At 37.8% G+C, this 15,578-nt stretch overlaps 1 protein-coding gene across 1 annotated transcript; it reads left to right on the forward strand.

The window, feature by feature from the left end:
- Nucleotides 1–252: 252 nt before the first annotated feature.
- On the forward strand, nucleotides 253–9,649 carry LOC105927915 (fatty acid desaturase 2). The gene is made up of 13 exons (XM_036148888.1): nucleotides 253–426; nucleotides 650–922; nucleotides 2,336–2,446; nucleotides 2,570–2,767; nucleotides 2,864–2,965; nucleotides 4,129–4,254; nucleotides 4,346–4,406; nucleotides 4,498–4,574; nucleotides 5,659–5,756; nucleotides 6,357–6,453; nucleotides 7,632–7,711; nucleotides 9,205–9,330; nucleotides 9,533–9,649. Exons 2-13 carry the CDS (start codon nucleotides 713–715, stop codon nucleotides 9,582–9,584), a joined length of 1,338 nt encoding a protein of 445 aa, XP_036004781.1. The 5' UTR covers nucleotides 253–426; nucleotides 650–712; the 3' UTR covers nucleotides 9,585–9,649.
- The last annotated feature ends 5,929 nt before the right edge of the window (nucleotides 9,650–15,578 follow it).

A 15,578-nucleotide genomic window follows, 5' to 3' on the forward strand; every position in this document is an offset into this window, starting at 1 on the left:
GAAGATGTTAGAACAATACACAGGCACTTCGCTCTGCCCTACGGAGCACGTTTTAGTTTATCTCTGTGAAATCTCCAGCATCTGCTCAGACCCATGAAACACACCACGTCCCCACCCCCTGCTGACTGATTCCCTTTGCTCCATTAGACGACCCTGTAAAGTTTATCGCGCCTCCTTTGCCGCGACCGAGCCACCCGAAATGTGTGAAAGCTGCGCGCTGATTGGTCCGAAAAGCTCGAATGATCTGCCCGAAGTTCGTGTTGCATGGACGGAGGGTGAATAAACAGAGGGACCAAACCGGTTGCTTATTTGGGATTTTTTTTTTCTTTCTAAATTAAAAGTTAGTTTTTGCCGAGCGAGCAAATAACGTGAACAGGTCTGCGGATGTGACTGAAGCCCCGGGAAAGAAACAGAATTTTGAGCTGTGGGTAAGTTAGATTTTTTTTATCTCAATATCCAGGCTGTTTTCGCAATAGTAGTAATATAAGTAATATATTATGCATATTTGAGAGGCATCAACAACAACTGACTATTTCCTTTGCGCAACTTACTCTTTTTAAGATGCACCAGTCGTTTGTAACTCGCTTTTAATTTGTGCGCAATTAATGTTCATGTTGCGCCTTATTTGTTTTTTTTTGTCTAACTTCAGGTTTGGCGAACTGGTCCTTTAGCGTCCAGCTGGCTTCAGGTTCCTGCATCTACAGCAGGGGAGATGGGAGGCGGAGGGCGACATACTGAGGCTGCGGAGCCAGACAGCGGGGGTGGCGCAGGTGTTTACACCTGGGAAGAGGTGCAGAAGCACCGCAGCAGGAATGATCGATGGTTGGTCATCAATCGAAAGGTTTACAACATCACTCAGTGGTCCAAAAGGCACCCGGGAGGGTCTCATGTCATCGGGCACTATGCAGGAGAGGATGCTACAGTAAATATTCCGCCTCTTTAAAATTAAAATTAAGAGTTTTTTTTTTTTTTTTTACATAACTCGTTTGAAAATATTTGCAGAACGCTCTTTTGGTGATACCGAAGTGAAACATTTTACTGTTACAAAAAGTTTAAACAGAAGAAATCTGTGTTGGGAAAACTTTTTTTTTTCAGAAGGCTACGTCGTGAAGAAACTTTTTAGTATCAGACTTTGGCAGCAAGGACACCAACAAGAACATTGAGAGACTAATATTCAAATGACTTGATGCATTGGTCCCATAATCACTGTAGGCGTCGTAATAAAGGATCAATGAAGGGCGAAGAACTGATTAGCACCGGAAACATTCAGGTGTTGTATGAGAGGCAACACAGTGACCTCCGGGGTGAAAACATCACAGACTGTGGTGAAGACTAGTCATCAGGTTTTTTTTTTTTTTTTTGCCGACATTTGTTTTTGCAAAGAGGCCAAAACAGAAGCTAAAAATGGCCAAATTTGCATAGATTTTGACAAGGCCAAAACTGCAGCTAGAGTTATGGCATATGGGACAACTTCATGAGGCTAAAGTGTTTTAGCTCACGGCCCTTATGAAGAAAGCTAGCACAGATCAGCCAGAGACATCCTTTTCTTTCAATAAGGTCCCCCAGAGGGACGTATTTGTGTCTCACTAAGCTACTCCAAAACATAACAGGTGATGTCAAATCCTATAAATGATTGTCATGTAACGTTTATCTCACATGACTCTGAAATTTACATAAAAGCCTCATGTAATATTCTTGTTACAGTTTGTCAATACAACTTAGTAAAGGTAAATATTTTTGCTCAGTGATTTTTATAATTTTTTGCCACTCAAATAATGTCAGGGTTTAACAATCATACTAGGCTGCATGCTCTGCATAAGCAAAGTGTTTATGATAACAAAAATAAAACAATTTCTGAATATAAACCTTTAGATAATCAGGTTATTAAAAATTTAAGGTCAAATCTGTATTTTTGGCAAACATTTTATTTTTACTATTTTATACAGAGCTGCTTCTAAATGTATTTAAATGTTTGCAATTAATTCATAATTTCATTGCAAATGTACTAATTTGTTTGATGGTGGATAAAAGGAAGTACATGTGTCCATTAAAAATAAATGTTCTTATTTTTAATAAACTGAACAGGAACAAATATAGAAATAGTGAAGGCAGCAAACAATGTTTTCCCAACTTACACGATGCCTCAATGCCTTAGTCTTGTGATTATGATGACACTGACTCTTTCATCCTCTTTTGGAAAGTCATATGAACTAATTTGCATTATGCAAACTCCCCTTAATATTGTCTAAACTTTTTTTTATTTAGTTTGTGTTGCAGATGCTTTTTCTACTCTAAGGTTTACTCACAATATGTATTTTTCTTTTTTATTTTCCAGGAAGCTTTCACAGCTTTTCATCCTGATCAAAAGTCTGTGCAGAAGTTTCTGAAGCCTCTGCTTATTGGAGAGTTGGCAGCGACAGAGCCGAGTCAGGACGGAAACAAAAATGTAAGGAGGGTTCACGTCCCACATGGATTTCAGATTACTCCTCTGATGCCACTTTTCTTCTTTCATTTCACGAACGTCACATCAATGTAACATCATGACAGCTTCCCTTTTCTTTGCTCCTAGGCAGCCATCATACAGGATTTAGAAACTTTTCGCACCCAGGTGGAGAAGGAAGGTCTTTTTAGAGCCAAACCTTTATTCTTCTGCCTCCATCTGGGTCACATCCTGCTGCTGGAGGCCCTCGCCTGGCTGACTGTCTGGTACTGGGGGACGAGCTGGACTCTGACCTTACTGTGCGCTGTCATGTTGGCGACATCTCAAGTAAGTTCAACATTATTTATGACATCTTAAATTGCCCGTCACAGCATTAATGCATTAGATAAAAAAAAAATGACTCTTAAACATTTTTTTTTCCAGGCACAGGCTGGATGGCTGCAGCATGACTTTGGTCACCTTTCTGTCTTCAAGAAGTCCAAGTGGAACCACCTAGCCCACAAGTTTGTCATTGGACATTTAAAGGTAACCCTTAAAATGTTACCTTTGTTACCTTTATATATTTGATGTCTTAATGTTTTTTGGGTAAAGGAACATTTTAAGCCTAGTCTTAAAAGTAGACAGGGTGTCTGCCTCATGGACCAAAACTGGGAGTTGGTTCCACAGGAGAGGAGCCTGATAGCTAAAGGATCTGCCTCCCATTCTACTTTTAGAGACTCTAGGAACCACCAGCAGACCTGCAGTCTGAGAGCAAAGTGCTCTGTTAGGAACATACGGGGTAGTCAGAGCTCTGATATATGATGGAGTTTGATTATTAAGGGCTTTATACGTTAGAAGAAGAATTTTATATTCTATTCTTGATTTAACAGAAAGCCGATTAAGGGAAGCTAAAATTGGAGAAATATGATCCCGCTTGTTGATTTTCATCAGAACTCTTGCTGCAGCATTTTGGATCAGCTGAAGGCTTTGAACTGCACTTCGTGGAGTTCCTGATAGTAAAGAATTACAATAGTCCAGCCTTGAAGTAACAAATGCATGGACTAGTTTTACAGCATCACCCTTGGATAGAATATTTCTAATTATGGCAATATTCCGGGTAGAAAAAAGGAAACTCTGGAAACCTGTTTAATATGGGATTTAAATGGCATGTCTTGTTAAAAAATAACACCAACATTTTTTACTTTATTACCAGAGGCCAAGTTAATGCCATCCAGATTAAGTGATTGGTTAAGAACTTTATTTTTTGAGGACTCTGGTCTAAAGATTACAACTTCTGTCCTGCATTCAATTTAAATGCAGGAAATTTAAAGTCATCCAGCCTTTGATGTCATCAAGACATGCCTGTAGTTGAAGTAGTTGATTGGATTCATCAGGATTTATGGATAAATATAGCTGAGTGTCATCAGCATAACAGTGGAAATTAATCCCATGCTGTCTGATAATTTTGCCAATCAGAAGCATATATATCGTAAAGAGAATTTGTCCAAGGACTGAACCCTGTGGTACTCCACAGGTGACCCTAGAGTTTGAGGAAGATTTATTATTAACATGAAGAAACTGGAATCTGTCCGATAGATAAGATTTAAACCAGCCTAATGCTTTCCCCTTAATCCCTACAGATTGCTAAAGTCTTTGCAGGAGAATATTGTGATCAACTGTATCAGTTTTTAAGAGTCTGGTTTTCACAGGGAGCTGCTGCCAGCTGGTGGAATCACCTCCATTACAATCATCACGCCAAACCAAACGTCCTGAGCAAGGATCCTGATGTCAACATGTCGGGAATCTTTGTTCTCGGATCTGTTCAACCTGTGGAGGCAAGCACCTAGAGGCAGTTTTGTTTCAAAACCAATCAAGAAATCCATTAAGCCCAACTGCTCACACTCCTGTCTTCTTTTGTTCTCGCAGTACGGCATCAAGAAGATCAAACACATGCCCTACAATCGGCAGCACCAGTACTTCTTTCTGTGTATGTTTGGTAGAGGTCATTGAGGTTGAGAAAGGAGAAGAACAACGATGACTTTTTTGCATGAAAGAAAAATCTTTTACCTCTGTTTCAGTGGGGCCGCCTCTGCTCGTCCCAGTTGTCTTCAACCTGCAAGTATTGCACGTCATGATTTCTCGCCGAAACTGGGTGGTAAGATGTTGGGCGTCATGATTTGAAATTCAGTGCATGAAAATATTTGCTGTTCCTTTTTTAGAGTGAGCATACAGTAAAAGTTTAAGTACGCTTTTATGTCACATTACAGTCACAAACCTCATTGCATTTTATGATATATTCCAATTCACCATATGCATTATGGTGAATTAGAAAGAAAAGTAATGGCTTCATGGATTCTTCATAGAAAACAGAAATAATTTCATTCTTTTGTGAAAAGTTGTATATGTGCAAATACGTGTTTCTCAAGACACCTTCCAAAAATTCTGCTAACAAAATAATGTGAATCAATATTGTTCTAAATCTGATATCTGTGCTTCATCTGAAACCCATTAGCTATTTTAAAACAATCAATATATTTGAAATTTGCATATCCACATTTTCAAATAAAATTAATGAGTCTAAACATTCCATAATTTTGAAAAGTATTAAATAATATAAAATAAGCTTGAGTCATAAGGCTCAAAGTGCTCCTTACTCCACCCGACGATGTCCTCAGTGCGAGTCCACATATCCCCTCGAAAATACAAAGCTTAATATGGTCCCTGTTTGTTTTTATGAGTTGCCAAACAATTTTCCAGAACTTTCTTGAGAACAACGAAAAGTCTCAGTAGTATCTCCAAATTCCTCCCATGCCACTGTTTTGGTTCCCCAAAGACAACCAAACCTTAAAGGCCTCTTTCTTATCTTGACGGCTTACATCACCTCTGATGTCCACTAATGGGTCCTCCTGCTGCCACAGCAACCTGCCCCGGAAACCTCATCTGAAAATTAGCCCATTTGGCTAAGCTGGCATATTTACACATTTTTTTCAATGTACTCTTTGTATATTTTAAACAAATAAACAGTGACAGGCACTGATAACGTTCATGCCACAGCTCCTTGAAGCCGCATCGGCAATAGGGGTCCTGAACATGGGCCATTCCCATTGCCATTCTCCAAACATCCATTGGGGTTGGGGATGGGAAATTGGGAATGGAGTTAAATGTGTTGTAAAATAAAACAACAACTTTTCATTAAAACAAATTGTTTAATTTCTTTATTTATTTTTTGTCATTTCAAGGATCTGGCTTGGTATTTGTCCTTCTACGCCCGATACTTCTTCTGTTACGTGCCCCTATATGGCTTTTTTGGCTCTGTGGCTCTCAATATCTTTGTTCGGTAAGAAACTTTTGTTTCACCTCTTCCTAACCCTTAATTAATTCTTAATAAACACTTGTGAATGCGTTCCGAAGTGTTTGTGGTTTAATTAATAACAAACGTATAAACTATTAGCCATATATAAGGGGAGCTTCATTGTAAAGTGTTACCATAATAATGATGATGCCCAGCTTTCAGTAATGATTTAATATAACAAGTTATGTTAGTGATGTCAAGTTTTGAAAGATTTTATGTTATATTACCTATCTTTTGATTGTGACCCTATCTTTTGATAGTCCTGAATGGACAGACCAGTTCTCACCGAATAAGGGATTTAACCCCTGATAAAAACCAAGTGAACTATGACAACAAGATACACCTTGTTGGTATTTATTGGATTTGTATAACCCCATTTCCATTCAGGACACTATGAATTGACATTAAAAAATTACTTCAGGTCATCTGCTACCAAAGTGTGTACATTATTACTAGAAGACAAGTGCAAAAAAAAAGGCATCGTGTAGACGACAAGTCTCAATCTAAAATAACAAAAGCTGCCAATGTACTAAATGACCATCACCTTTAGATGTCATATAATTTTCATAATTGTTTATTTTGCAGGTTTTTGGAGAGTCACTGGTTTGTGTGGGTGACTCAGATGAACCATCTTCCAATGAATATAGATCATGAAAAGCACCGAGACTGGCTTACCATGCAGGTATCTGTTTTTGTTTTTTTTGTTTTTCCAACTCAAATTTATACCATGATTAGATAGATTTTTACCAGTAACTTGCACTGTTGTCTATGTGAATGTACACAAAAACACAATTACTCTGGCAAGGACAGAGCAAAACAGCCTGCATTGTCTAAAACCAACTGTTTCCAAAGGTCAAATAGAGAAGAAGTATGTTTGATTTGGTGTTGCTGTCAGCATTGATGTTGTAACACAAACAGGGTGAGAGGTAAATTCAAAGTTTACAAAACAATACCCCATGCTTTAACATCTCATTCAATCCATCATCCAAGAATGGAGAAAGACTATGGCCCTGCGGCAAATTTACTGAAACATGGCTGCCTATCTTAACTAACAGACTGGGCAAGGAGAGCAATAATCCAAGAAGCAGCCAATAGATCCATGGTGACTCTGGAGGAGCTGCAGCTCACCTGGAAGAATCTGTCAACAGGGAAACTGTTTGTTCTGCATCCTACTGTGGGGATAAATTTCTCCAGCAGGTACAGAGAAGGAGATTGAAGTTGATGGAACAATGAATGGAGCTAAATACAGTCAAATCTAGGAAGAAAAGCTAGCAGTTGCTACTTCAAACTGGGGTGGAGGTTCCTCTTTCAGCAGTATATCCACAGCAAACATACAACCACAGTTACAGTGGCTTTGATCAAAGCATATTCCTGTGCTAGGATACAAATGGGGATCCATTTAAGACTTTGGCAAGATATGAGAATTAATATTTTCATACATTCTCCATCCAAGTAGCCTCGTTGCTGATGTATGACAGCCTTGCATACATTGCTGTTTGCACCACTGGGCCCTCTGACCAACAACAGTAGACATTGCAGGTGAATTGTCTTGCCCAAGGACCGCCCAACTTAGATGGTCAGAGCAGGGGTTCGAACCGGCAGTCCTCCAGTTACAGGACCGTCACCCCGTAAAAGGCCAATTCAAATCAATAATCAGAATTTCATTTTGCTACACGGTAGTTATGGAAATGCTCCACTATGGTCCTCAGAAATGTCTTGATGGATATAAAGGACACATGTTAAACATGTCAGTTATGTGTTGAAATTAATGAAATGTTAAATGCCTCATTTCTCTAACCCCACATCTAAATGAAGCGCAGCTTTAACAAACTGATGCTTTTGTGTCATGTTCCTTTTCAGTTACAAGCTACGTGTAACATAGAGCCGTCCTTCTTCAACGACTGGTTCAGCGGACACCTCAACTTTCAAATCGAACACCAGTAAGTCCAAATGACTAAAATGTTAAACACCAAAAATAAAGAAATCAAGAAATTGTTTCACATAGATAGGCTCTGTGGATAGACAAATCTTTTTTTTAAAGTTTGATTTATGAATAAACGGTGTTTTTGGAGCGCTGTAACCAAAGAAGTGTCTGCATTAAAGTTTTTACCCCAGTGTGCATTTACAAACTATGATTTGATGTTCTGTTGCTTTCGGAGTGATGACTTCTTCTTTCTGAGTGGCCTTCCAGCTTCTGTTGGGACAGGACTCAGTTCATTGTAAATAATGACACTCTCTGACCAGCTTGAGGCAGGTTCTTCAGGCAGCGTTGTGTTTGTTCTGAGGTTTATGTAGATGTTTTGCACTAAGACCTGCGTATCTCTGGGACACAAAACCCAATCTCTATCCTAAACAGTGTGATGGTTGGACACTCCTATCATGTTCAGACTTCCATACAGTTGTTTATACTGATGAACATGACACCTTCAGATATCTGGAAATTGGACCTAATGAAGAACCAAACGTAAAGAGGTCCACAGTTCTCATCAAGATATATTGGTTAATTTATTTGGATGTTTCCGTGATTTAACACAGGAAGGAAGTATGTTTTAGGTGTTGCATTTAAATACACACACAAGTGGGCCTCCATTTAACTCTGTTGTTATGAATTAAACTATCAGAAGCTTGCAAAGCCATGACATCATTAGGACTTTTCTAAATTGTGAAAAGGCATAGTTATCATACGGTAATAACATTTGTTGATTTGAAGAAAGCTCAACATGTCTTTGAAAAATTCTGTCACTCTTCTGGCATTTTGCAAACAGAAATAATTTTGGTAATCCTTGCTGACCTAAAAGAAAATGTCTTGTTTGATTTACTGTCAAAAAGTGAGAATGTAGTGGTGGTAAATCTGTGGTTTCACTGTCAGCCTAAATAAATGTTTTTAATAAATAAATGTTAATAAACACATCAAACCTGGGTACAAATTAATATTTATTGGGGGGCTGTAGGGCATTGTCCCCAGGGCTTCCCATAGAGTCGCCACTGAAACACACGTCAACTGAGCTGTGATGTTTGCACCAACATTTTTCATATTTGCATTATTTGTAGTAGTCTACAGTACCTTTTCTGTATATAATGGATTTTATTTACATGTTAAACGGATGCTCGTCTCTCTTGTTTGCCAGACAAATCTACCTAGAGGTACTATAAAAATTGCCTTTTTTCCTGTTGACCTCTTAACTCTCAGACCAAAGAATCTGCCAGACATTGTAGATGGCAGAAAATTGGTACAATCTCCATAAACACTTTTTGCTGTGTTTTTTGAATGTTTTTTGTCATGCAAATTTTTTTTTTAAGTCCATTCCTCAGCATGCAGTATAATAGATTTGGATATAAAAAAATATCAAATTCGAAGCTCTAATTTGACAGGTTAACTGGTTTTATTTCAGACTCTGACTCTTCTAATCGTTTCCTAATTTTCTTTTTTAAGTTTGTTTCCAACGATGCCAAGGCACAACTACCACCTGGTTGCCCCGAGGGTCCGTGCACTGTGCGACAAATATGGGGTCCCTTACCAAATGAAAAGTTTATGGCGAGGCATGACTGATGTTGTCAGGTAATGGCTCACTGACAGGAGAAGCAGTCTAAGCAGGAAAATCACACTTAGTCTAACTAAACTGAAAATAATCCTTCAGCTGATTTAAAATGGCAGCAGAAATAATCTGTCTTCTTACTGCACACAACAACCTGTCTCTTCACCAGCCTGGTTCCAAACTTGATGTTTTCCCATTTTGTTTTCCCCTTCTTGCTTTTTTCAGTTCACTGAAAACTTCTGGGGACCTCTGGCTTGATGCGTATCTTCATAAATGATGAGCTGTTTGCAAACCGAGCGGCCTATCGTGTGTCGGGAAATTAAAAAACAGCTAAAAGCGTAAGACTGATGTTCCCTTTTTGTAGACGCTGTGGTTAATGGACTGGAAAAGTATTTAAAGCTCATGCTACTTTAACATTTATCTTTATTGAAACAAATGTTGTATTTTAGGTGAAATAAATAATTTTCAAAAATAATGCAGGTACAATTATTACTTTTTTACCTAATAAACAACTGTGCTTTTACTGTAATTACTCTGGCAGAAAAGTAAAATGTAATCAAATGTCACAATCCTCATTTTGTTTTGTTCTGCTTGAAACCTGCAACCTTTTTAATTGTTTTCCCATTTATTACAAATTAAATAAACTAAAACTGGTCTACTAAAACTGGATTATTGCCATTATTAATTAACACATCCTTCTTAACTTTTGAGTAATTTCACATCATAAAGAACGTGATAATTGTGAAGTTATAGAAAATTCTGTGGTATGGTAGAAAAGCTTTTTTTCCAGTTACATTGCAACATGGTATACCTAATTTTACAGGGACTGTTTGGTTTTCTTTAACTATAATGACCAAGACAAGCTGAGACACCAGGAAGGTTTATGTAGTTTTATCCCAAAACTATAGTGAGAGGATCTATGCGCCTCCCTGTTTGAAGAAGCTATACAATATATTAGAAATACCATGCCATACTATACCATCTTTATTTATAAAGCGCTTAAAAACAGCCAACAGCTGAAACAAAGCGCTCTACACCGCTACAAGCTAAAATGCATCCATTAAAAAACTAAGATAAAAAATAATGTATAAAAACACTTAAAATAAACAATAAAACCAATTTAAAATGAAAACTAAGGCGTGCTTGTAGTAAAAGCCAAGGAATAATAGTAGGTTTTAATGCTAGGTTTAAAGGTGGGCAGTAAAGGAGCCTCTCTTATGTGCAGGGCAGGTTATTCCACAATTGAGGACCAACAATAGAAAAGGCCCTGCTCCTTATGAGCTTCCTCTCAGACCTTCGGTACCTCCAGGAGATGCAGTTCAGCTGACCGGAGGGCCTAGAAGGCATGTAGGGATGAAAAAGCTCAGAGAGGTACGCCAGGGCAAGATCATTCAAACACTTGAAAAAAAAAAAATAGAATTTTAAAATTAACTATTGGAGTGAGGCCCAAATAAGGGAAAATGCAAATAAAACATTTTGCCTTCAGGTTGAAATAAAGTCAATTTTGTTTTCTTAAATGAAAAATTTCTGTTTCCCTGTCTGTCAATATTTTTATTCACAAAGCACAAAACCAAATTCTGTCTGTTTTTGTTGTCTGGTCCATTGACAACAAAAGCTAATTTAAAATTATTTGCATGACTTTTAAGAGAGGAAATGTTTCAGAGTTTCCCTGCAAGATATAACATGAAAGATGCCCTGCAAAAATACCATTTGGTAAGGATTTGTTAAAAGGTTAGGCTGGTCATCTGGAAAATATCGATTGTCACAAAGGAAGCAGCTATCAGAGGAGTCACCAGAGGTGAGGTTGAAGGTATTACAGCATAAAAGCTCTCTGACCTGATTGGTGGTTCATAAAAAGGATGTATAGTTGAAAAAGGAGCACTTCAAGACTTTGAAGAACCATTTTTATATTTGGATGAAAGAATAAATGAATGAATTATTTATTTCAGACTATACAGTGAGATTATACATTTAACACATCCAAAATATAAACAATGATATATGTGATTCATTAGATTATATAATTTAGTGATTAGATCTGAAAAGGGGCATGAAGAAGTGAAACTTATTTAATCATACCCCTTCTCCTTCCTATAGTCCCTAACACCAGCAAACTTCCTGATTCCTACTAAGTCAATTCAGTAAAAAAATAAATCCCTATACTGTTGGCCTTACTGCAATCTCAGTCCTCAATAGCAACAACAGAAGAGATTTGTGAGGTCTAGGGTGCTTTTTCACAGCACTGAATAGACAATGGACGGTATCACCATCTCTCTAATTGTAAGAGTTACATTTCTATAAGTAAACATCAAATTGTAACATCAGTACAAAGGTGTTCTTTCTGGGGGAAAAAGCGGCAGTGACTTATTTATATGAAGATACAGTTCTTAATATTAGGTTCTGAATGTGTAAAGAAAAAATAAAATCACCTAGAATTTACAAAAACTGAAGCTGAGATTTTATGGATCCGAGAAAGAAGAACTCTAGGATGGGTTTGACATGACCTAAAACAAAACTACTTTGGAAACTTTACTGAATTCAAGTCCAAGCTTAGTTTGATGTTGTTGTTGTGAGCTTCTCATTGAGATGTAATGTGCATCGGGGTTTATTAAGTTTAATTTACAGCTCGAATACAGCATAAAACATCTACCACATGGAGGAGAAGGAGGAGAAGTCATGTCTCTTTTAATATGAAGGCAAACTTTCTTCCTCACCACTTTCCACATAGTTATGAATAAAGGATGAACCCGTGCTTCAACAACAGAAACATCATCCAGTGCAGCACCTACATGCTTTTTTCACGTCTCTTCAGCCAAATGAAAGGGACATGAACGGCTCATTGTTCACTTTGGCAATGTGGGTCATGCTGCAGCTGACTCTAGACCTCCTGATGAAAGCACCATCTCCAGTTACTGTTTCTCTATCAGCAGATCACATTTCCTTACAGTACTGCAGTACTGACTGTCCGTTGGGTCCAAACATGTAGGAAAGTGATATTCTTTTTCATAAAAAAAAAGAAATAAGTTTTGCATGCTAAAATTAGTTTATAAAATATTATAGAGATAGAGCTGAAAGAAAAAAGTAACAATCTATTTTATACCTTACTGAATGTAGTGTTTAATCATTATCTATCTTTAGTAGATAATGTGTGTATGTGTGTATATATATATATATAACTAAAGTTTGGGTTATATATAACCATAACTTTAGTTATAGTTTTGATTGTATAAAAAACTGAAAAAATATATATATATATTTTTGTGTTAACTTCTTGCAGATACTGCTAGATTTTAATTACTAGAACATTTAATTATGTTTTACTAGATAAAACATTAAGAGGAAGACAATAGACACACTTCAATGCTGTAATTACAGATTACAAACTAACTGAAAAAAGGGATTATTTCATGTGATTTGCTTTTAAAAGATCTTGTCTTCAAGTCTTTGAAGAACTTGTCTTTAAAGACTTTTCAATGCATTTAAACACACACTAAAAAATACTGAATGACACCTTGGAGACACAATTAACACAAACACATGACGGAAACGTTTGACAAGCACACAGAGAAATGAAAAGACTGCATAGACGCACATAATTACAGATTTAAGGACATGAAAAAATGTCCAGAAACAGATGTTTTCACAATTAGACACAAAATTGCTCAAAGCAATAAAGGAGTGCTACATACATGTATTAGGTACATCAAAATACTCTCATTTTATACAAGGTCAAAATGACAATAAATTAAGCCTAAACAGTCTTTGAAATCCCTGCAAAAAAGAAATGTATAGTGTCTCAGAAAAGAATTCAATTTTTGAATGTTTTAGCAATTTCTGATATCCCAACCACAGAATAAGCGTATTTTATTGGGATATTATATAGAGGAGCCACCCATAGTAGAGTATACTTGTGAGATGGAAGGAAGGGAGACGTGGTTTTCAAGTTTTTTTTTTGTGAAACAACTCTGAAAAATTATGCATGTATTTGAATTCAGCCCACTTTACTCTGCAACAGACATTGCCATCAGAATTTATTAGCAGAGTTCACTAGGTTGTATGTTATTCACCCTCAGAAGAAAAACAAACAACTTTTCTGGGAAGGCATCTGAGTTGTTTTTTTTTGTAAAACATTAGCAAACAAACAGCATCATGAAGATCAAGGAACACAGCAGACAGGTCAGTGAGAAACTTGTGGAAATGTTAAAGTAGAAATGGGTTTTAAAACATTATCCAAAGCTTTGGACATCTCAGAGAACACTGTTCAATCCATCATCTCTAAACAGAAGGACTATGGCACAAGTGCATTCTTATCAAAACATGGTCATGCATATAAACTGCCAGGCAGGGCAAGAAGAGAATTCAAAAGATGAAAGAGAAGTCAATTAACCCATGGTAACTCTGGAGGAGCTGCGCAGATTCCCAGTTCAGATAAAATAATCTGCTAAATAGACAAGTATTACATGTGGATACCAAACATTAGCTCTTTATGGAACAGTGTCAGTAATAAAGCCAACAAAAGAAAAAGTCCCATTTAAAGTTCTCCACTTTCTATATAGAGGACAAAGCAAACATGTGGGAGAATGTGCTTTGGTCAGATGAGATAAATTTTAGATTACTTTAGTAAATTGTTGTTGTGTGTGACTGAAAACTAACTCTTGACATCACCCTGAACTCACCACACCCTCTCTACCCACCCCAGGACAGGATATATAGAGTCCACCTCCAGCGAGTTTTGGGTCTTACCCCAGGTCTCCTCCCAGTTAGACGAGCCCAGAAAACCCCCAAAGTTTCCCACATCACCTCAACTGGCTCCTTTCGATGTGGAGAAGCAGTGGCTCTACTCTGAGCTCCCCCCAGATAACAGCGCTCCTCATCCTATTTCCAAGGCTGAGCCCAGCAACTAGAGGAAGCTCGTTTCAGCTGCTTGTATCTGGGATTTCATTCTTTCGGGTCATGATCAATACCTCATGACTATAGGTGAGGGTCGGAACGTAGACAGACCGGTAAATCAAGAGCTTTGCTTTTTGGCTCAGCTTCTCCTTCACCACTGCAGACCGGAGCAGCTCCCGCATTACTACAGTTGAAGCCTTAATCGGTCTGTCCGTTCCTCGTTCCATCCTACCATTACTCATGAACAAGACGCTAAGATATTTAAACTCCTTCGCTTGAGGCAGAGGCTGACCGCCAACCCAACAGAGGGCACTCTGTTGGGTTGTTGTGCTATTACACACTGTTTACAGTTATTTAATGTTCAATAAATAATTCTCTGTCCTTTTGGTTTCTCTGTCTGATATCAGCTCTAGAGCCCCCTTCAGGCTGAAGGGGGCAGTTCCTGGTAACTGTAAAAGTCCTGTTTCATTTGTTTCCAATTCAGTCTGATTTTTCCTCATGGCTTGATGGCACAACATAGTCGAGGACCCAGGTCTCAGACTTAGAGGAATTGACTCTTATCCCTACTGCTTCACATTCAGCAGCAACTGCTCCAGTGCACGCTGGAGGTCATGGCACGAAGATGCCAACAGAACCAGAATCATCTGCGAGCAATGGCCCGACCAGGGTGCTCGACAGTGTAAATTGTAGTAGCATCAGTTCAGCATTTGATCCCACCATGCACAGCCAGCGAGTCGGCCGCTCTTCTTGACCTTCTATTGCGCTTTTATTTTTACCTGCCAGTTTCTACTTTCCCCTAGGAATTGTTTTGTTTTTCAATAAATTAATAAATGTACACCTTATTTCTAATATAATTACACAAGAAAAAGGAATTGTTGTTCAACTCAAAATGTTAACTGTACTGTTATTGGTCTATGCACATTAGATCATTAGTAACTTTAAAAAAACATTAAAAAGCAAAAGATATTAGTGGGCGTTTACTTAAGTCTTTAAGATAGTTTTCTACAGGCAGCTTTACTACAACAGTAGAATAAAATCCTGAAATTATGGCGTAATCAGACTGCTGAACTGCTGAAGTATAAAATGGACTGTGTACCACACTCGCTAATTTGCACATTTGTAATCGTATCCTTATCCAGCATTATAAATGCTGCCCAACTCTTAGTCTCCAATATCACTGCTGCACTTTATCCGGAAACCTACTGCATATTTGTTTACATTTCAACTGTCTACTGTTAAATCACTGCTGCACTTTATCCGGAAACTTACTGCATATTTGTTTACATTTCAACTGTCTACTGTTAAATCACTGCTGCACTTTATCCGGAAATCAATTGGAATTTATCCTGTAAATTGCTGCAATTTATTACTGCATTTTAAT

This window comes from Fundulus heteroclitus, chromosome 2 (genome assembly GCF_011125445.2).
Source record: "Fundulus heteroclitus isolate FHET01 chromosome 2, MU-UCD_Fhet_4.1, whole genome shotgun sequence".
In the NCBI taxonomy this organism is placed as follows: Eukaryota; Metazoa; Chordata; class Actinopteri; order Cyprinodontiformes; family Fundulidae; genus Fundulus; species Fundulus heteroclitus.

Excerpts from the sequence above, each read along its gene's own strand:
- LOC105927915 (XM_036148888.1), top strand. The coding sequence starts at position 713 with ATGGGAGGCGGAGGGCGACATACTGAGGCTGCGGAGCCAGACAGCGGG. Across the intron at positions 923-2,335 it reads ATGCAGGAGAGGATGCTACA|GAAGCTTTCACAGCTTTTCA; the intron begins GTAAATATTCCG and ends TTTATTTTCCAG. Across the intron at positions 4,255-4,345 it reads GATCTGTTCAACCTGTGGAG|TACGGCATCAAGAAGATCAA; the intron begins GCAAGCACCTAG and ends TTGTTCTCGCAG.